Source organism: Cydia fagiglandana, chromosome 2 (assembly GCF_963556715.1).
Source record: "Cydia fagiglandana chromosome 2, ilCydFagi1.1, whole genome shotgun sequence".
NCBI classification, from domain to species: Eukaryota; Metazoa; Arthropoda; class Insecta; order Lepidoptera; family Tortricidae; genus Cydia; species Cydia fagiglandana.
The window spans coordinates 6,431,312-6,455,827 of record NC_085933.1 but is presented as its reverse complement, the minus strand read 5'-3'; the positions used below and the strand labels follow the sequence as shown (position 1 = coordinate 6,455,827).

Below are 24,516 nucleotides of genomic sequence, written 5' to 3'. Positions count from 1 at the left end.
GTTGAATATCAAACGGGGTCGTCAACGCCATCTAGCCGACAATAGGCCAAAGGTATAAATTATAATGGCGCCATCTATTCGAGAATGACTTTTTCTCCACATCCGAGGCACGTTTTTTTCTTAGACTTTATTTATCTTATACGAAGTTATATATATATCTCTGCTAATACGTATATGTACATATATGAAAGTTCACTATTTAAGGTATTGAAGGTATACTTTTGGTAGTTATTGGCGATTTATGCTTCTATATAATTTATGTTTAATTAAGTATAAAGTTTGAATAATCAACGAAAAACGATTTTCCCAGCATATTTCAAAAAACACTTCCTTCTGGGAACCATATTCCCAGTTAATAACATAATATGTTGTGACAAAACGCCGTTTTCCTCTGAAAACTAGGAAATTCCTCGCCAACGTAGACAGTGTGACAGGGTCTGACATGTTTACAGTTCGATGTCACGGTGACAGGGGTCGGTACTTCATTAATTCTTAGAACACGTGATCAATGCCATATTGCTTTCGGGAAAGGGTGGAGTAGTAAAGGATATTGTTTAAGGCATAATACGGTGAAAATGTTAGCTACATAGGATTTGTGTGTGTAAGGTAGTGGGTTACCTAAGACCAACATTAGTGATCCAAAAAACTCGAGCCTTTTAGGCGTCAAGAGATGAGACGCGCCCTAAAAAAAGAGCTAACTGGGCTCGAGTCTTTTGGATCACTAACTAACATAGTTTAGCTTGCTCGGGGCAACATTACTAGTATGAGGATTCCATACTAGTGATGGTCTTACCCCAGTTTACCTTACAGTTTGATTATATTCAACGAAACATAGTACCTACATTATTGCAGTGGTAACCCGTGGACGAGATTCCAGTTTGTCGGACGACGCGAAGCGGAGTCCTGCAAAGAAGACGAATTTACGAATTATTCCTGCCGAGGCATATTTATAGACCTTTTCTTCAAAAACGTATCGCTCGAATCATTCATCACATCTAAAACAATTATTCTCCTTAATTTCCGTCTAATATCTAATCGATTACTCTTTATCTATACGTGTCTATACGTTTAAGATTAGAGTTTAAATTTGAGTTTAAATTAAGTGTAATTTGCAAAAGTTTCTAACCACAATAATATCTAAAAAAATATGATAAAAGTTAAATATACCTACTTTGTTGGGTATGGACAGGCATTATATCAATATATACTTTATAAACCAGAAAATATTGATAAAACATTTTTAATACACTGTTGCAAACAGCACAAACTACATTTACACAAATAACTAAATTGTATTAAGTCCCCACTATTACCAATTCGCAATTGATGTACAATTGTAGCCAACGTCAAAGTAATGTAAACGATTTTGAACCTTATTCTATCGTATTAGGGTGGAAAATATTTGACGTGACAGCGCCCGCACAGTGGGCCCGTCAAAGGAAACAGACGGACAGTTATTAATGGTTACATATTATGGAAAAAATATCGTTGCGTTTCCGCGGCCCCAACTTTTAAGCGCAAACTGCGTGCAATTAAAACGCCAATCGCAGATTGATCGTTTTATTAATTACGCTTTGCTTTTAGATATCGTGAAACTAAATCTCCCCAAAAATGTTTTTCGGGGACGAAATTGAGTGGTACAGTTACGTAGTAACTTTTTATACGTAAACTTTATCTATTTAACATACTGTGTAGCACGAGTAATATAATTAGGTTAAAAGAGTATTGACTTACCTACTGTTAGGTACCTAAACATTTTCACACTTATGCTGCTGGCAAAAACCGAAGTTCTGTCTTTAAGCTATTTAAAGTCTATACTTTTTAGGGCTCCGTACCTATTTATCTAAAGGGTAAAAATGGGACCCTATTACTAACACTCCGAGTCTGTCTGTCTGTCACCATGCTGTATCTCATGAACTGTGATAGTTGAAATTTTCACAGATGATGTAAGTACCTATTTCTGCTGCCGCTATAAAGTACGGAAACCTCGGTGGGCGATGGGCGAGTCCGAAGCGCACTTGCCAAAGTTTTAAAAGATTCTAAACAGATAATATAGGTAAGTAAACATTATTGTCTATCACAAAGTAATAAAACAAACATTAAAAACAACTAATTGAACACAGCAAGTATGTAATATAAAAATTAAAACACATAATTGTGAACTACAACAAAAAACACTAGCTATTTTCTGTTATCAAGTTATCAAATATCAGCTGATTCTATCTGAACGTAACTCGAATAGCACCAATTAAAATGGCGACTAGTGATTGTCAAATGTAATTGGTTAATTATTAATCAACAAGACTGGGCGTGGCTTAATAAGGCGGCATGAAATAGGACATACTTTCATTTCATACAGTATTTGCAACAGAGTAGAGTCATTGCTGATATCAACCGTATTCAGCGCAATATAAGGTTGAAATTAAAAGGACTGTACAATAGCATGGTCAGTATCTACGGTTTTGTATTATGCAATCGAAATGTGATTATTACAGTACGGTAGATAAAGTATTAATGTAGATTAACAAGCTACTTTGTACGAACCGCATTATTTAAATGCCAATTTTATAATATATCTTTACTCCAACTAAGGCACACCTGTAAATAAGTAGGTACTTTTACTTCACTTATTTTTTAATTCAGAATACTCAATAGTACCGTATTACAATTATGATAAAGATTACAATTGTTTATTATCATTATATCAACAATTTGTTAGTCATCATCATCATCATCATCATCATCTCAGCCTATATACGTCCCACTGCTGGCCACAGGCCTCCTCTCGAGCGCGAGAGGGCTTGGGCTATAGTCCCCACGCTAGCCCAATGCGGATTGGGGACTTCACATACACCTTTGAATTTCTTCACAGATGTATGCAGGTTTCCTCACGATGTTTTCCTTCACCGAAAAGCGACTGGTAAATATCAAACGATATTTCGTACATAAGTTCCGAAAAACTCATTGGTACGAGCCGGGGTTTGAACCCGCGACCTCCGGATTGCAAGTCGCACGCTCTTACCGCTAGGCCACCAGCGCTTCAATTAGTTGGTAAAGAACGTTAATCGGACAGTAAACACAATAAAAGCAAGTACTTCGTTATTACATCTATGAAACTTTTTATGCAACAGAAACATTTAAACTATGATTAAGTAATCATCACCTGTCGTGTGACTTCAACTAAGTAACAGTTCAAAACAGGTCATTACGAAATGATTAATGTTTCTTACTCACGACTCAGGGGAGTTAGGTGGCGCTGTTAATGCTTAATTCATAATTATTCGTTCATAATTCAATTTTTTTATCATGAAAAATATTATGAATACTCCCTTGTGTGAATACCCCACTATTACTCTGTTAGATACGTGCGGCAAAAAGGTGTGAAATTATTGTTTAATAAGCAATAGCTACAATTGTAGGCAGTGACAGATGGACGTGTAGAAACAATGAAAATAGCACGCGTGAGGAAGCAAGTGGCCGCTTTGACAGTAGGTACAGTCACCAGCAGAACTAGTAATACGGGTGAAATGCTCAAAATAATCTCACCCGTTTAGAATAGTTCACATTTTATAATTTATAATTATTTTTACTCAGAATAAAGAGACAAAGAAAATATAATTGTATTATTCTGTGTGTGACAATCCACATAAATTGTATGAAAAATAAATAAATCGTTAAGTGAAATGAAAATGTAGGGACAATCAAGAAGCCTTATTCTACTTTCACTTGCTGTAGTTTTTCCGTAATAAAATCTTGCAAATTGTATTTGATTTACTCACTGCATGGTTATCGTTGTATCTTTAACTTCAGAAGTTAGTCAAAACTAATATTTAGGTACTTTTGTATACAATTTTGAACAATTATACTAAATAAATATTTAAATTAGGTACCTATCTCATTATTTTTTTTTTAATAAATATGATTTTACTTCTTAAAATAATTTTGTGTGCAAAGTGCAGATATATCATTTTAAGCACTTCACGCAACAATATAATATCACAATTCTTAAGAATACTAATATTTATGTAGCTATAATATCTATGGATGGCAATGTGTCTGGCACCTGCGCGTTTCTTCAAAGTATATCGTTTTTATTTACACAAATAAATTTACTTTGGCTTACCTTATCATAAAAAAAGGAATGTCAGACAGTGGAAAAACACAAACTTTTTATTTGCTTTCACTAAAGAAATGTTGATATAAGTATGTGCAGTCAAGGAATTTAAATTCCGACCCATTTCGTACTTTGTCATAGTGACAATCAATATGAAAGCCGCTAGAGACCTCATACGGTTGTCACTGTGACAAAGTACGAAATGGGTCGGAATTTAAATTCCTTGACTGTACATAAATTTCTTAAGCCCCAGCGAGATAGTCACCGCGCCACTTCATTTAATTTTCACCAGAAAATCAAGACCTAAGCAAGACCATTAATTACCTATCAAATCAAAATTATAAAGAGATCATAAGACTTAAAACAGATTATTTAGTGCCCGGTGGTTTACGCCGCGATTTGGCCAGTCAAAACATTCAAACATCGACGCTGACGTCTGGAAGGTTTGTTTTGATATGTCGTGAGCTTTCAGAGTCATTATTCTCTTATGACTATCGACCGTTACTCTGAGATTAAGCCAGTATATGTGTGGTCATGGAATACGAATAGAGAGTATGGATGTTGAGCTTAACGGTTATACTGGTTAGCTTGAGTTGAATGTTCGCATTCGCACAGCAAGTGATGAAATTACAGGGCTTGCGCTCACGCATGACAGCCGTTTCCCGCGTTTTGTGATCCCGCTGTATATTTAGACTGATGTTTTAATTGGAAGATAATATGCTGAAAATTTTAAGAGGCTGATACTATTATTGTTTTACTTGTGTCGTATTGCACTTTAATTACTTACGTGATTGTAAATGATGATGTTTTATTTACGCTTACTTTTGTATAACTACCACTTCAAAATGAATCAAATGTATCAATATTTATGTATACACGATTGTATTTCCTCATTCTGTTGCTCACGTTAATGATTCATTCACGTTTTTATAATAAGTTAACTTAACATTGACAGATCGTTTGATCGATACGTTATTAAAGTAAAAATGCTATCAGGCGCTTCTTTCGCATGAAAAGACCTTTAAAGAGATACACAGTTTATGTAATCTGTCTAAAATGATACAATTTTCAACCCTTCTACACTCGTGAAGGTACGTTTACTAAGAATATCATTTCTCCTGAATGACGTGACACTGACGACGCGCGCGCCTGCGGCTGTCGCCGTCAACTCCTGCGCGCTCAACTCCAAAAAGACACAAGTGTACTTATATCCCTATTATTACACACCCGTTTATCACGAGGACGGTGAAACGCGTGTTCAACCCCGATCTCTGATCATGACGAATCCCTACTAAGATGAAAAGCTACTATAAACTACTTGCAATTTGTTACTAGTCTATTAAACGATTTTAGAGCGTTATTTATTGACGGCTTGTGAAGTAATTAAATATTTGATGGTTACAATGTTATAATTATTTATCGTCATGAACCTTAGAAAACATTAAATCCCGAATGGATTTGTACCACTAAATTATTTGAAACGTCATTTATACCACTTTGTACATATTTCACCCTACTTATAACATTTGTAATGCATATGAAAGCAGTTCTAGCCGAACATATATTTACACATACAGGTCTAATTTTTTTTTTGCTTTGAGAAAAACTGTTTATGCCCCTATGTGGTAAAATCAGTAAAATAACTAGGTAACTTTTAATTACACGTTTGACATAAAACAAATCTTTTATGCGTTGTAGTTATTTAAAGAGTTTGTCCTTTGATATGTCTGTACATGCCACAAATTAGTCACGGCTATTACAGTCTAGATTAGACTGATCTAGAAACATGCAATCAAGCGTTCAAAGGCTATTAATAATAATTCAAGAAGAAAGGACTGGCATCAAAATCAATGGCGACGCAGATCGATCATAGGTATTTAAAGCACGCGTCTGTTTTGATCTACGCTATCTACCAAAGTGAGTCGACTAGAGTTAATTTAATAGAACAATCCTCAAACATTAACCATCTTTCCCCGCAGTCGGCTCATCAGTCGACCAAGAAATTAGTCGGTGTCACTACAATAATATACAATAAGGAGCCGGGCCACGGTCCTCGCATAAATCGTTCAACACGATGCTCTAATGTTTTGTATGGAGATTTCTTTCGGCGATCGCTGCCGGTATCTAGGCTTAGATTAATGAATTTAATTGGTATATGTCAGATTGTAGCGCTCCGACATTGTTTTAATTCACTTAGTTTGCTTCCTACTTTTTGAATAGATTAAGATAAAGAATACTATAAAAACGTTTTTTGCGTACCGATTATGTCATTTAAACCACTGTGCCTTTAGTGATTTTCTTAAACATCAATGGAACCTGTTATTTGATAGTTACTGTGATTTCGTATCTGTAGCTATGATATCATGTTCTATTTTCGTATTCTCATTGCTCACAGCTGTACTTATATTATTACAGAGTGGCCGCAATACACCGCACGACGTCTTTACCATGCCATATATTAATGTTCCCTTTGTTCATAAACTATTCATTAAAACTAAAAGTGTTTAGTACGCGCATTGTTGCCTTTTTCAACCCTGTTACAAATTCACCGCAAGTGGTATTTCTTGAAACGCCCAACAAAAGGCACGCAGACAGTATAAATCAAAGCTGTGCGAAAAGTACCAAATGTTGCAAAACCCATGCAACACAAGGTCAACTTGCATTCAAAACATTTCACGGGACTCGCAAAATTATGTCTATTGTTATAGGAAAGCTTTAAAAGAGACTTTCTTCTAAAATGTCATGGCAATTAATCTACTAATGTGCGTATTGAGAGTAGATTATTACTTTTACTTTCTTTGAAAGTGGGCGATTTGCAAAAAGTTGGAATTTGCATGGACGGACCCACCAGGCAGGTAGTGTGTTGTAATCGGGTGATTTGTCTTATTGTCGGTTTGTCGTTTTCTTATTGTCGGTTGTCGTTTGTTTGTGAGCGGTGACCGCGACGGTGCCCGAGATAAGTGTAATAAATTACGAGAAACGGAAGATGCTGGCCGACAGAGGTGTGGCCCCAAACATTAGGGCATGCGGCATGCATTTACTAATGCGATTAAAGGACTACAAAATGGGACCCAAATACCAATCTGTATTTGTTTAAACTAACTGACCAATTGGTACTTACCGATTACGCGTAACAACATTTCTTCTATACATTTTGATTCGTACTACTGTGCAGTACATGTACTTACATTGGCGATTTTTTAAAGACGTAGATACACTAAGATACAGTCCTTTTATGAACAACTCTTGGTCTTCTCTTGAGAAAATCTTTGAGCGCGAGACATACATATACTTAACTTTTAAATGCAAAAAGTTTTGATGAGATTAATTTAACGCCTAATTAGATACCGTTCATAATGTGTACCGATTTATTTGAACAATAAATACCTTTACTTGTAAACGACATATTTGTAGAGTGATTTTGTGGATGAACTTCGCAGACCTATAAGTATAGAGTATTTACAACCTGGGGCTGATTGCATAACAAGTACGAAAACTCATTTATTATATAGTAAGGTTTATAAAATGAATATAAAACTAAAATTAAAATAACGAAAATTCAAAATAGGTACTTATCAAAATTTTGCCCCCTTGGCAGTGTGCCCATCACGCAGGCAGCGTTCCCGCGCTGGATTGCTATGGCAGAATCTTTGTGCGAGAAAGCTGCCTGCCGTAACAAGTTGTAACTAATAATATTAGTGAAAGTCTCTTTCTAATCAAAGGTATTGGAAAGAGATTACAAGTTGTTATGCCATCGGCCCCTGGAGGCCTTTAATTTACGTTGGTTCGCCCTACAACTCGACTCTTGCGCAGTAAATAAGAACAACACGATCAGTACATACAAAGTCGTTCAACCAGATTTATGATGAATTTTCGACCGGATTATTATTAATATTCAATTAGCTTTCCGCACATGCGCCGTGGCTGGGCGTGTTATTAAACTTAATTTATGGCATCATTTACTGGCGATATTTTAAAGTGATTACTTTGGGTTTCTTTCGTAAACGTAATTGTGTACCGATTATTGACTACACCGTTGCAAGCGTTGTATCCATTCTTCCGCGATGATACTTGTTTTTTCTCAATTATGTAGATACATAATAAGTGTAATTTTCCTCTCAAATATCATAGGTTTATTTTCCACCATAATGACTTAATAAGAATTTCGATTATATAATAAAAAAAAATGTTTTTGAAGTGAAAACTTCTTTAGCGACGCTGTGCACTTTTTGTGATAGGGAAAAATATTAAACTCGCGACATGTGTCACGTCACCGTAAGATTCGTAAGACATAAGACGGATACGTGACCTGATCGAAAAACTGTTACAATGTCATTGAGTTTTCACTTCTGCCGGCACTCCCGGAGTGCAACCCGTTGTTTGTGGTTTAAAAAAAGTGGGTGTCACAACTTTGGTTTCAAGAATTTAATTTGTAAGGCAAATAGTATTACATACCTAATTGATAATAAATTCCCGTGCTGCAGATATTTTCAATGTAAAAATTTCTGCATAACTGGTAGCGTAACTGTTGTATACCTAACTAAATTCTTAAACATTGCATGTTGTTCAACAATTAGATAATAAATCACAATTGACCTTTTGCATCAGTTTCCCCATTCCAGTCGTCCATGGGCCATTATTTCCAACGCATCGAGCCGTTTAGACTGGCCAGCCTAGTGTGATCTCCAAACACGCATAATGGTTACAGATGTAGAGCTCATTTATATTTTTTCACCTGGGCTATAAGAACGGCACATCAAACGGTAATCCCTGTATCCCCAATAAGCGCAATGTCTTGTTGCACATAATTATGATAATTATCTATCAGTCCATCTTCCGAAAAAATTAAGAATGACCAGATCAGAGTCAACCATTGGATGAGAGCGCTAACTTTGTAGAGGTCCTTCGGGGAGGCCTGTCCAGTAGTAGATTTTTTTGGCTGGTAGGATACTTAATAATGTGCATAAATATTTTGGCCTGGTTTTGGCATATTCCCTTTAGAACAAAGTTTTGCATTTTTATATACATATTAGTTGGAGTAAGTAGCACTACGCTAGTCAGCGAATTCTCTGATGAAATGTATCCGCTTCGGATAACAATCTGGTATTGTTATCGGGGTTTTCAATATTTTTTACCAAAATCTGTATATTTTAGATTGTAGTGGGGATCCAGATCTAGGTGGGAATTGCAAAGTTTAAAATATTCACTTAAAAGATTCTTCCCCTTCTTCCTATTAAGGCTCATCTCTTATACTTTTCTCTGGCTCTTATCTAAATGCTCAAGTCGCCGGCGCCATAAAGCGATAGGAATGCCTCTGCCCTCTTATAGACAAGCTAAACGACCGGTAGGTAATCGCGTAAGTACCGGTTCCGGAATGAAGTCAGGGATTAGTCTTGTGGTTATCTGAGACTCGGGGCATCGGTGGATCTGGTCCATCTTCGTTTGTATTAACGGACAGGATAATTATTTTCATGTAAAGAAAATCACTAGTACATCAGTCAAGGACCAATCCTACAAGTCTAACCTGAGAGAAGTGGTCTAAAAATCAATACGAAAAACAAAGGAATCTAGCTTCAGACTCACGCAGGTTTTAGCGGCTTACGGGTTGTTATTTATCTAGGTGTGAGTACAGTGAAACGTGGATAGGTAAAATCTCTAGGGAAGGGGCCTGCAGTTTTATATCAATTAACGACGATTTCCATATAAACAAGCAGTAAATATCCAAGTAAAAACACGTGTGAATTATAAAGGTTCTGCTAAATTTATTTTATAGAGGTGCAAGTAACCATTGGAAATAGTTTCACAAGCTATATTCTGGTATTCTGGTCTATAGATTATTAAACTTACACATTTATTCTACGTTAATCAGTATGTATTTGCTCCAGGAAGGCAACATTGTGTGTAAACTTTTCCTTGACTTGTCACTAATGAATTACAACTGTAAGTTTCAAATGTAACTTATCTATGAATTGGCTAATATCGAGTGCTCGTAGTCAACCTTATTTAAGTTTAACCATGCATGTCACAAACAAGGCCTTGCCTGTCTATGTATGGTAATTGAACAATGAACATGCGGATAAGTGATGTTTAATATTAATTTAAAGCCTTACAATCTAATTCCTCATTGTGTTGCAGTTTCAATGCAATATACTTGAATACATGGCATCAATCATTAACTACACAAGTAGGTACTTATCTTGTCGGCAACCAAGAACACAAAATAGTGTCAAATTGGAAAAAAAATTGGTCATTAAAAGAATTTAGGACCTATTAAATTTTGACAATAGTTTTATCGTTGCGTTTGGTCGCAAGAATAATTAGAAAATGCCAAAAATCAGGCACTGAAATGTAGTTTTAAAATACCTGGGATAAGAAAGAGTATATTTATCACGAGTCCAACACTCGCCTGTGCCCGTAAGCAGTGTGAATTTACGCAGAGCCATGTATCGTGCGCTTGACTACATTCGGTTGCGACCATCCATCCGTGGTAGCACCGCGGCTATTCGTCAACCAGATAAAACTGGTTCCTTACCGCGCAATTACCACGGATTACCAAGCCTCTTATAGATAGTTTTATTATTAATCTTAACCATTATCTTCTATGCAAACTACAGTACGCAGTTAATAAGATTTAAATAGATAATAATCCTATTTGCACACGGCATACCTTTGGTTGAGGAACTGAGTTCAGTCAGACAATAAGTTATCTTCGTATTATTGTTGTACAAAATAGAACAATCGGAGCTGAAGTGAGACGGCACGGCCACCGCATCGAAATAGACCATCAAAAAAGCTCCAATAAGAATTTATCAACGGCGCCGTCTGAGCGCTGCGCAAGAGATTTATTGCGTGTTATGTAAATGTGTACAAGACATTAGAGTCCTTAATATTTCCACGTCGTGATTAGCGCTCACTGGTCATGTATTCCTATAGCTTACCGTGCTCGAAAACATCAAAGTTCTGACGTACCGGTATATACCTAACCTTTACCTCATAGTCTGTAAACATCAATGCGTAAGACGCGCACGTATACACTTGCTCGGTTGTATGTTCTGCTATCCATGGCTTGAAAAGTGGTTGGAATTACAGTCCAGCTCACTGGGAACGTGAGAAATCCAATCTCGGGCCGCGCTTCGTGCGCGCTCGGTGCCCAATCGGCCAATCTTCGGCTTTTATGGATCGGCGCTGGCGCTGCAAATTGGATTATTTTTCTTTTTCGCGGGTATACTGGGAGAAAAAGGCTACGTGAACCTTATATGTTACGTTACGTATATAAAATTGTACCTATACATGCGAACCAATGACGTACAAGTAGGTAATACCTGGTCTAATAAATGATACATCATATAAACTGTATCTAAGCTCAAGGCGTTTGAAACTCATGTAACAATTACATTCAAATATACTTCGTGGGAAGTTAATAAGAGCAAGGCAACGAGCCAAATAATAACCAGTGATGACTGGCAAGGCACTGACATTTGGAGTAACATAACATGAACCAGCGGCTGATGACATAATTTGAGCCGTGCGTGCGCGCGTCCACAGCGTCAAATTTGACGAATTTGATATAAGATAGGTATCTACAAGATTGTATCCATTGCTATGATCAACTTTTACTAGTTATAGAAGCACGACAAAAATCCTGACCTTCATTCAACTGTCGAATTTCCCTTTAGTATCTAACACCTGATATTTATTTGCGATTTCAGAATTGCTCTCATAACAAAAGTTGCTCGCAGTTTGTCATATTGTTTCACCAAAACAAGTATATTGTTCACTTTAACAGTAGGTACACCCCGTATTAAATCTTCACTTACTTAAGATTTGACGTGAAAGCCGCTAGGGATCTCATATTTATTTACTTACTTTTTTTTCATTGCGAATAAATATGCTCATAAAGGTTTTGCACGGTGCGTTGGTTTCCAACAGGTTCCTATGTACGTAATTACTTAACGTGTCGCCTGCGCTATCGCGGGCGGTATTTTTGAGGCTACCCGTTGGGCGCAGTTCATTTTGCAGTGCTCAGTATCTCCTCGAGCTATCGCTGCAATGTGTCAGAGCGGCCCCTTTTACGAAGGTTGTAGGTAGTTAGCGAGGCTCTTTATATAGAGCTGCGGATTTTAAATACATACGTGCAAAATATTTTATTACAACAATGGTTCAGTTACAAGATGATGGCTGTGCTTGTCACTCTTATAAGAAGGGGTTTATTATGGGTTTTTTCCTTTGCAACTTTAAGCTAAATATACACACATGGTATAAGGCCAAACAAATACAATTACATTTAAGTAAAAACGCGGTAACATGTAAACTTTAAGTAAATTTCATTCAACGTTTGGATGCACAAGGTGTAGAGTCGGGCCAAAAAAACTCTGCAGCGGATTTGATAGCCCATGCAGTGATGCAAGTGTCATTTATACGTCATAATTTGATAGAAGTTTTACGTTTAAAATAACACTTTCACTGCGTGGGCTATCAAATCCGCTGCAGACTATTTTTGGTCTGACTCTAGCAAAGTGCCGTACCATTAGGTACATATACTAGTACATATACTATGTCACCAATTACAATTTTTGAAAACTTATGCATTTCTATTTGTTATCCCTCTCTGACAAGAGTGTGAAGACAAAGAAGAAGTTGTTATCCCTGGTCTTTTATAATAAAGTACAGGTTCGATATAGTTTTCAAAATATTTTTGATCGTTTGCAATCTGCTGTGTATCGCTAAACGTACCGTTCATAAACATAAACAATCAATAACTGGAAAATAATGTCAATTCGCATGACAGAAACGTGAAAACAATCGCACGTTGATACCACGGCAACAATAAATCAAATTGATGATAGATTCAATTGTCAAATTTACCAGCTGCATTCGCATTTGGTGCAGCAATGTTGATCGTTAAAGTCATTAAAATAGAGTCTTAATTTGGCTGGCAAGACATTTGGCTATCAGAGGTCGGTTCGAATTCCCGTAGTGACCACCTTGGCCAGTATATTAATGCTTGCCGAACACCGGTGATCGTTATTTCCTCTGACGCCGTCAATTAAGCGTGACCTACAATTGCAAGTCTTTGTTACGAGCCTCGATATCGCAGTTATACTGGAATTCGTAGGCTTTTGTTCGCTTGTGGTCAGCACGCGATGGGAATTTTTTTAGCTGTCGCGACTCGCATACTAGAAGACAAGTGGTGTGACAGACAGACGGACACGCGACAGGAGAGGTTTTTGTAGGCAGGTGTAATTTAGCCGTTAAGGAGTGTCCACTTAGAGGACAGCTATCCTAAATAGCAGTCTTATCTAGACGCATCGCACGAAAATCGTAGCCTAACCCTACATCAAGGCTTTGAATGGTAGACTAGTAGATTCAGATTATGTGAATCACAAATGAAAATACTTATTAAATGTATTGCAGTTAGTATTTTATAAATTTTGACGTCTGTAAAACTATTGTTGCCTATCCTGACCCATAAAAAGACCTGATTTAGAAGAACAACGATGATAATGGATACATGTATATTTAAAAAGCAGTCACGGCATCAGTCATCACTAGCTTTAGCCTCAGGGGTAAGCACATTCCTCCTATTACTCGGCACATTGATAATTTCCTAAAATAACTAAGTAGCTCATCTTGACCGTGACAACTATTTGTTTTTATTCGACTAGCTTATTTTTCATATTTTCATTAAAAAACACAATGTACCATTTTGGAAATGGAATTTATTAGTTTTATATACTACATTTTTTCTATGTGTATTCGTTATTCACAAGCTTGACAGTTCGTCATCTACTTCAGGATAAAAACATCGGACAGAAAACAAATTGATAAATTATTTTTCTAATCATTGATTGTATTGTAGCATTGTCTGTTTGATATCGGGTATTAATAGGTACTAGCTACGGGAATTAGGAAAATGCATGTAGGTTAATACAAGTCAAAGGGTAATGATACCTAAGAACGGTTCATTTCAGAACAGTGAGCCAAGATGAAAATTTACCATCAAAATCATGGATGATAAAAACTGAAGCAGCCATGATAATTTTTTAGGCATTAACATTTATAAACTAAAACATTATTTATTTTATGCAAAGACTAACCTGTCCATATTTCCTTTCCAAAATTTTCAAGTCGATAGTCCATCATTTGTTTCCGGCTTCATACCACCGTGACCTCTTCTTGTATGACGTGTATCCCATCTTGTTACAAAAGCGCGGGCAACTCGAATCTCAACCCAAAGTAACAAGGCCTCGAGATCCATCAACAACCGTAACCAGAATGCGTAAATCAATTGGCTAGTGGCTAGCCTCGCCAGCAATTGGAATAAAACCATACTTAACTTTATCGGAACAAAAAACTCATTGATTAATGTGTTTTTTAGTCGTGCGGTGAATATGGTGATGCGCCGCACTGTTTGCTATTCGGCGGGTACCTGTAATGGGCATCTGCCGCTGCCGCAGCCACCTAGCAACATTCACTTGATGCCTGATTCCTTTACATATCATTACCACCACCGTTTCTGGGTTCTGTGGATTTTTAACATATTTTTTTAATAATATCTTTACGTATACGTATGTATGTCATATGTCTACTTAAACAAGAACGGGGATTGAAATCCAGTAAATACATACTTATAATATTGCTATAAGTACTCCTAGTATTGGTAGGTATGGTAATCATAATCAAAGCTTTGCAAATATTATTTAAGAGCACATTAACTATCAGATTAGACCTACGTAAATATAAAGACAAGTCAATCACAATAATGATATGGCGTGGCGATGGCGTCCATTGAATATAATATTTATTTTGTATGAAAAGTAGGGACTAAATACTGCATAACTTTTAAAATTTGCTGAAGAAAACTGTCACCGTTTGAAGAGTACAATCTATGTTTTAATTGTTGGTCGTGTTAGAGGCCACACCCGGTATAAATATACAACTAATTTACCTACAGTTTCAGTGTAACGCCTGTGCATAATGGGTACCTCCTTACCTAAGGATTTAATAGGCTTTAACTATCATTAAATTTAAAAATAATTAAGATAGGGTGAGATAAATATTGGGGCAAGAGAAAGAGAAACACTGTCTTGCAGGGAATTTTCAAACTATTCTTCTTGCTACGAACAAAATAAACTATGCTCCACTCAAATGACTCAAACCACCCAACATGTTCTTAAAATAATTAAAAAAAAACTAGTAGAGTAGAAATAATAAAAATACGAATATAATTCTAGTAACACATTATTATTCATTAATTCTTTTAAAACGAAAGAGTTAACAACATCCGATGACAATATCGATGAAGGATCATATTATGATGCTCATAATCGTAAGCGAGCATAAGACAACTCATAACTCCACTATACGATCTTTACGACTATTCGGCTACGATTTATTTTATTTATTATTCTCCAAACGATATAGTTAACATTTACACGCTCTACAGCCGCAAATAAGAACTATTATGTGACACTTTTATTACATGTATTCTGTTTTCATCTAGATATCATTAATCATGTGTTCTTTGATGTTTTATCGCCAAGCATTTTTATGTTTGCGTATTTGGAGGCACTGATATTTATGTGTAGATGTTGATGGAAGGATATGCTGCTGATACGAAAAATATTCTAAGCAGCTTAATGGTGCGGTAAATTTTTCTTTCCCATCTATTTTATTAAGTTTATTTTAAGATCATGTAGCCACTATCACTATTAGTTATTTCAAAACACGACCGAATGAAGTGTTTTAAATCGACACGAGTTGCGGTATTTATTGGCCTTGCCCTTTAAGTATTCGATGTAATACATACATACATACATACATATTATCACGCCTATTTCCCGGAGGGGTAGACAGAGACCACGGATTTCCACTTGCTACGATCCTGACATACCTCATTCGCTTCCTTCACATTCATAACATTCCTCATACACGCTCGCCGGTTTAGGGTGCTCTTGACCTGGCCTTTCTTCAGGATTTCCCCGATCTGCCGGCCTAGCCAAGGTTACAATCGCTATCGCTTCGACAACGAAAACCATTATGTCTCTCTATCACTCTTCCGTATTAGCGCGACAGTGACAGTTGCGTTTCGATCGCTACGGAGCGTAAGCGATTGGCATCTTGGCTACGCGGCCTGATCAGAAAAAGTCCGCCGAGGTCTACCCCTTCCAACTCCCACTTCCACTATTCGATGTAATGTGCTTATTATATGTATAGGGTATCGTAATGAAGCACCAAATGTACTGTAAAATTATTTTAAGACATTGCATATAAAACAGTATAAAATAGAATACAGTTACAGGTAGGTAGTGATAGGTACAATGTGTGTTGCAAATCTTTTTATATCTAAAAATCCAGTCCAGTTTCCAGACAGAAACTATTTTAGATTGTAAATTTAGTCTCATCCATTATTAAATATCGTGTTAGACGTTTTAATTTTGACCATGCAATATGTCTAGATCTAGCCAGACGGAATATCAATGCCATTTGACCTAGAAGGACTCAAAAACCGGTCAAGTGCGAGAGGATGGATATAAAAGGATTCCGTCTTAAGACATTTATTCAAATCTCTTTTATTTTCTCTTCTTGTCTTTCTTGTCAAAACTTCTCTACTTTTCCAGTTTAAAAATGCAACAATTTTGTCTAGAAGACATCAACGGCCTAGGGCATTCTGGCTTTCTTTCTTTCTTTCAGACTTTCAGGTACAGCAACTGCAGGCTCACTGCATAATTGAAATATACAGTGCAGCTGAAATTCAATCCACTTGTTTATCCATTCTGGTTTTGGAAAAAATCACCATCTCTCTCTCGATGGAGGAATTCAACTTAAACCAAAACTGGTACATAGTTCTATGCATTTCTGTTAGCAATGTAGATACTTATATTTGGTTGTAATATTATTTCGAAGCATAAATTAAATTCGTGTAAAACACATTACTTACTCAAAATATGACAGCCAAGAAAACCTCTTAAACATACCCTACAAATACATAAGTAAATACTTACCTACAACAAATAATGTACAAGCGTACAAAAGATTGATCTGTCTTTGCAGATACAAGAGTAACTGAAATATGTCAAGAATATTTGTTGGAAATATTAAATGTTATATGAATCCATTCTAAACCAGACATCATTGTGCAAAAACGATGATAAATTCGCAAAATTGCAGTCAGGGATTGGCATTATTTCATTCAGATTCCGGATGTGCTCACTCGAACTAAAGTGAATAGATATTCAAATAAGATACTTGATGTGAGCGTTTAAACTCTATCACCATATTTGTGAATTCGAATTGAAATTCAATGTCCTCGTATTGCATCCATTCGTTTCGTTTCTGAACAGGGATTATGGTAAAATAAACTGTCACTCAGTTGTTTGTGCATCAGGCTGTCACTAACATATCAATCGCGAAGGGTTTTTGCCGCGGCCTCACTTGTTGCCTTACCGATACCGGCCAGCGGGCGCATCGCATATTTATACTTTCTTTAAACATCTTTATTGACACGGGCCTGACAACTCCACCGGAATAAGCATCAGACCGGAATTTATTACGACTTTTTCTTTATCAACCAAATATCGCGATCACTTTTAAACACTTACATCCATAATTCAAAGCGCTTACAGGTGTTTGAACCGTTTGCTTTAAAGCAGTATCCAACTCATTAGCGTTGTGGTCTAGTTGAAGAAAAATAACAAATGACACAGTTTAATTTGGTAGACACAGGCGAGACGTGCCTCGTATCGATCACGGGCCTGGCAAGGGTCCAAGATGGTCCAAGTGGTGGGCCGGCGAGCGACGCGCAGTGACAGGTGCAGCATGCGACCCATGACACTGTCATACCGCCGTCACTGCAACTCTTTGATATCGGTGCGGGAATGTCGACGGCCGCAGCGGCGGGAGTTACTGTCGCGCACTGGATATTTGACGGACGGAACGTTTTAGATCTGACTAAGAGTTAAAAGGTGACACGACTATAGGTTTGTTAAGTATCCCTATCAAAATAAGATTAGGAAAGTAGTACGCATTTGCGCAATTTATACAAAAAGCTATCCCTTATTCTTATGTAAGAGCCGTACTTTTATTTACGACATCAAAATAAACCTTCATCTTCATAAAAAATCTACAACAATACTACCTACATTAGGAAACTAAAATATAAGGCTTCAAATCCCTTTCACTAAGCCCAACTGTACCTCGCTATATAAACAAGTGCCAAATCTGATATTAGAAAAACTTTTAGTAACACGCACGTAATAAATTAAGAGGAACATGACAGCTCTAGGAAATAAATTTAAATTAATTGCACAATAGTGTTCGGATTTCTCAATAGAAATCTTGTTTTGAATCGAGCGAGCTGCCGCGAGCTGTTCTACAGTACATCACAATCGAGCAAGCGTGGCAAGGCACGAAGCCGATCGAGCCAACTATTCATTGGCGCTCAAACGGACATTCAGATCTAAATATTAACATGCCTCACGTTTTATGACCAGAATAATACTTAAACGAACTTATGCAATGTAATACCGCTCAATCATCTGTCTGTTAACACCTTGTAACATAGCGTTCTTATGTTTTCAGGTACGGTGAATGCCAACGGCGAGACGAAACGTCAGAGGACGTCGTACACGCGGTATCAGACGCTAGAGCTGGAGAAGGAATTCCACTTCAACCGGTACCTGACGCGGAGGAGACGGATCGAGATCGCGCACGCGCTCTGCCTCACGGAGCGCCAGATCAAGATCTGGTTCCAGAACCGGCGAATGAAGTGGAAGAAGGAGCACAAGATGGCCTCCATGAACATAGTGCCGTACCATATGAATCCCTACGGCCACCCCTACCAGTTCGACCTTCACCCGAGTCAGTTTGCGCATCTCTCCGCATAGGATCAGTGGAATTTTTCGAACAGCGGATAACTGATTTATTAAGGTAAACAGTCGGCCGTGGTACCGCGGGGTTGCTTGTAACATCGAGAGGCCGCCGGCGTCTGAGATGCTACAGCGACCAGACTGGGTCAGTTATTCGCTGCTTGAAAAATTTCCACCTGATAGCCTAATTTTGTTAAATTGTTGATTGTGACGTTATAAGTGACGCTAAAAAGTGGTGTGTGTTTCAAGATACGTTAAGAAGGATTGCAGTGATAAAATTATGTGCATACAAAGATCTTTAAGTGTAAAACTACCTAAATAATTCGATTGATCGACGGATATCATAAGTACCTGGCAGACGTAAATATTTACCTGCTAGTTTATTTTATTTGTATTGAAATAATGACCAGATGTTGATACTGTACTGATTGTAAAGTCTCAAAATCTTTTTTTCAGTTTGGTTCTAAATGTCACAGTGTAATATTTTATCGTAAATGCTATTGGGATACGTTAAAATAGTGTTAAATTTGATGTAGAAAGAAATTTACCTAGTCATAAGCTATGATTCGAATTGCATGTTATTCCTAAAGACAACTGAGAGCCGAATAGTATATATGACGATGGCTTAATCAATACCTAAATATACCTAGGTTAGGGTTAAAATGGATTAGCTTTCCAGCAGTCTAGGTGTAGGAAGATAAGCCGTCTCAGAAATAACAAATTCGGAATTGTACAGGGATAGCATTACACAACATAGGTAATACAAAAGGATTGTATGTATGTACTATCAAATTTATTAAGGGTTGCTATACTTACTTCGTCTAGTACCAGATATAAATACATTTTAAATTAGAGAGGGCTTGTAAAAGCGCTGTGAACTTAATTAGAGATAATTGTAAGCTCAGTAATATAGTAACTGTGAATAGGTAGATATTCCTTCTTATTGTATATACGTAATGTTTTAATAGGTATGGTGAAAAGTTTAATATATTTCAGTAAACTTCCCGAAGAACTGTTTTATGTTCCTGTCGTTTAGTTGTAAATAACAAAAGTATTTATCATCCTATAAATACTAATAACGATACCTAATTAACATTAATTAGATTACGATGGATTTTTTAAAGTTTCCACAAACGATACCAATTATAACATTTTCAAATGACTCTATTTCGTACTTTAAAAACTTTAATGTCGTATTTGTAAATGTACTTAATATTCTTAGCAATTAAAAGGTCCTATAGTTTCTTCCCTTGAGTAAACATTGGTTGTTTAAATTGACTTACTTTACATTCGTTTTATAAGCAGACCTTTGTCGTCGCATTATGGTCTTTAATCACATGTTTATTAGGATTGTCGTGGTCAACTGTGATATTTTGTTAAATTTTATTCTTAAGTAAAAACAGTGCGACTTGAGTTGGTTATATTTGGTTTCATTCAGAAAGTATGCCTGAAAAGTGCTGATTTCATTTACTTTCGACTAGTTCATTTGTTGCTTTATTTATTGTTTGTAAATATTAGATACGTCATTTAGTATAACTGAATTGAGAAATGTTCAAATTCATAATGTAACATAACATCATTGTATCATTTACGTTGACTTTTTCTATGAATTCTGTGCAATAGCGAGTGGCCTAATTCGTTTATCTACAAATTGTTTCTATCTTTCATCTTCAAGCTTCGCCATCATTATTTTTAATTGTGTTATTTCCTTTTAACTAAATACGAATATGTTTATCGTTCATTCCAGTTTTAAATGAGAGCTCTAGTGAAGTATACTACTTATTCATTTAAATTATTGTATTGTATGAATAAAAATGTATCAAATTTGAAAATTGGTGAAGATGAAATAAATTATGAAGAGAAACATGAGTTTTTCTGTTACTCCGTTATCCATAAACTAACGGGATAAGTAATTAACGAATTAATGACGTTAGTAGGTAAATACTACATGATTTTTTGAAATCAGACAAAAATTTAACGTACAGAAAATAGCGTTGGGTAGAGGAAAGCTTTCGAACTATTCTTTCAAATGTGTAAGCGCCAGCAAGACGCCTTGCGGAGCGTATTGAGCTATGATAAATGACGTGGAAGCTATGACATGACAGCCGAACCTGCGAGGGGAGCACCACGTGCCTAACAAAAGGAGTGCGAAAAATGAAGGCCTTAGTTTGTAGGTCGCGGCTGCGTATCGGAGGCTGGACCTATAAATCATGCTGTCAGAATATTTTGCTTTTATACAGTTTTGATATGGATTCATTGGATGGCGCGGACGTCTGGTGCTGGACGGTTTTTCATTCGCATGTCAGTTCGACGGTATAATTCAAATTTGATTTGGTTTAACGACTTCTAAGTAGACAGGGTATACCTACCCATAAGTAATTCTGTGAACCAAAATATCCTAAGGTAAAAAAAAATATAAGTGAAAGAACTTATACGAAATTTACAATCTGCTAGTCAGCTTTGGGGCTATACTCGTGAACAGAGGGTCATGAAAAAACCTGTGACCATCAAGTGGGATATACAGTCCGCGTCCGCTCGCTGTTAGGAATGTTTAACGTCATGTCATGACCCTTGCAATTTAGTCGATATAACGTTATCGATGCTATGTAACTTGTTTGCTGCCATGTGCACTATAGGTACATAATTATAAAAATAAAGTTGACTATGTTTTTGATGAAAATAAAATGAATACATTAATATTTATGTATGTATGTTGCCAATGAAAAATACTTGTTAAAGATAACCTTTATAGCTAAAATTAATGTCATTCTGCTAAACGGGTGAAAACAATTTCCAACTCTCACGATCCCATACAAAACTGTGACAAAAAGAACGCGAATCCAACTTCGCCGTATGACTAATATTATTAATGTTCCGCTGTCCGTCCGATTGTGGAAACCTGGACGATTGCGATACTTGCATTAAGGAGTGTTCGGTGGCGACCATCATTTTTCAATGGACGGAGCTGGCGAAGCGTAAGTAAAGAAAGATGGTTCAAATGGCGTCAACACCTACTACAGTGAAACCACAATGCCATTTCCTACGTAACGTATAATTTTCCATTTTTCCTCGGTGTCTTCAGATTTTTTGCAGTTACAGCTTATAGGACTGGGTGACGAAAATTAAGTAAAAATATTTTAAAATTAAATGTTAGTTACTGGAAATGTAGGTTTTGGTTAAAAGGCTTTTTAGATCTTATTAAAAATCCTGACTATATTCAAGCAAACACTTTATTTTAGTATCTCAAATATTTATCTATATTTTAATCGACATTGAATTTGCTTACTTAACACTACGTGCCATCGTTAAACAACATAAGGTAAGGTGAGATAAGGTACCTAAGATAAAGTGAGGTAAACACAACGCATTTAATTTGGATTAAAGTAAGTAAATATAAACCACGTCGGCGATGGTGAGACGAGCTAAGACTGCTTTTTAAAGGAATGGCCATAGAATGCACAGGATCGGGAAGACTGGAAAAAGTGGGAGAAGGAGGAGGATAAATTATAAAAAAGTGAACCAACTGTCGTTTTATATTCTGTGGCAATGCGTAGCCTGTATGGGACAGTGTTTTGACACATCGATAAGATTCCCCAGTAATTTTAAGAGTTATTGTACTTTGAATTAAAGTAGGTATTTATATTTGAAATATTAGTTGCCATTGTACATTTGGCACTCTGGTATCATTAATCAATTTAAACACTAAAAATAAAATTGAATGAGCATTTATTTGATTGTTACTATCTGTATAAAAAAGATTGATATGTATTAAGATTTCAGAATAAGTAACTAAGTACTATTTGCATACATAATTAGTGTCTCTTCGAAGTTAAATAATTTGCTGATAATTATCCCAAAAAAGTAAGAAAATTATATTCTATTACAAATACAAAATAATATAGGTGAGTACTTATTGAAGAGTGAAGTGGATAGATGGAGTCAAGAAACATTTGAATGGTACCAAATTCAGGGTAGATAGGTACTAGAAATAATATATATATATATACCTACTAGTAGGTAATAGAGGGAGTTATCCAAAATTCATTCTGAAATAGAAAATGACACGTGCATAAGCGCAAGTCACAAAAGAAAATAGTGCCCTCGGCATATTCATAATAAAATTATGATTTTATTAGGTATCTTCAGATTACTGTAAAATGAAGACTTATATATTAATAATCAAACAGCGCCCTCTCACGTATTTAAGAGGAACAGTTTATAAAGGAACAACGGTACCGGAATAATCTTACTAAATAAGATGCGGGAGTAAATTAGCAGTAAGACGCCATCTAACAGTCGTAATTCTAACTAAGTCGTAGTTATATTCAGCTTTAACACGCGAAACGAAAGCTGTCGTTGTTTGAGAATTTTCCCGCAGATGGCGCTAGTAGGTACAATCTAATAAGAACGGAAGAGGAAAAATCAAATTAGAAATTATTAAAAAAAAAAGTTTGCAGCTGATTTTTAAAATTACATGAGAACTATCGAGGAAAGTATTTTAGTAAAATGTACAAACCTTCAGAAACGACATTAAAATACTGCTTTCTCCAATACAAACGTTTGGACGTCATAGTACTCCTATCCGCCACGAGATGGCGCTAGCAAATGACTCGCTCGCAGGGTAAAGCAGGTGACGTTAGTTTTTGCAGACAGTAGAGCTTTTTCGTAGCAAGCGGGAGGCGCATTTCGCCGACAGCTTTCTACAAAATTGCCGAATAAATCGTGTGAAAGGACGAGAATTATTCTATTGGTAAGTTTGTCTGTTGTGTGGTTTTTAGTTTATATTTTTATACGACATTGTCGTCAGTTTGCAGCATTGCAGGAAAGCTCTAGCTTTGAATAGAGATTTATTGCAGTAGTATAGCACTAGCCTGCAGTGCGTCCGTATTCTGACGACGACGGCGTATTCGAAAATGTAGTTTTTCAGTAGGAACTGTGTTTTTCAGTGAGGTTTTACTATATTTATCATGATACTGTGCAGTGTTTATATACTCAAAGTTTTCTATATATTATAATTTAATTCATGTTTCAAAGTTTGCTGACAAACCTAAAACATTTATCTAGTAATGTAAATAACTTCTTATGTAAATATATAGGGACTTATAAAGAAGATAGTTTCCTAACGATAAAAATCTACCGTTCATAAGATGAACTCATACACGAGTAACTATTGCCTCTGTGAGCTGTAGACCTCACGATAAACTCAAAAAATGTAAAAATTAAACAACTTCGTGAAGTCATAATTACAGAGTACTTATAATGGTCCTAAGTGCCATAGATACTGGTACTTAAGCCCCTAATGCTAAATTCCGCCATTTTGAGCATTTTGTTTTCAAAAAGAAACGAAAAATTTCTATCGAACTGTACTTAACCTACTCATAAAATTTCTCGAGAATCGGTTGAGATATGCGACCTGCAGAGGAGAACATCCGGATATACGAAAACATTTTTGCCCAAGCTGAAACGGAGACCTTCGCTAACAGTCGGTCAAATACAAGCATTTATAACATTTTTTTTTTACTATTGAGCCAAAAC

The 24,516-nt window shown here is 36.3% G+C and overlaps 1 protein-coding gene across 1 annotated transcript in view; it reads left to right on the top strand.

Annotated features, from left to right (window-relative positions):
* LOC134674726 (homeotic protein Sex combs reduced) overlaps positions 1-19,657 on the top strand; it is a 48,130-nt gene extending 28,473 nt beyond the window's left edge. Inside the window, exon 3 of the mRNA XM_063532855.1 lies at positions 18,695-19,657. Coding sequence (XP_063388925.1) covers positions 18,695-18,999 — 305 coding nt within the window. The 3' untranslated portion in view covers positions 19,000-19,657. The remainder of the gene's footprint in view (positions 1-18,694) is intronic.
* Positions 19,658-24,516: the final 4,859 nt, after the last annotated feature.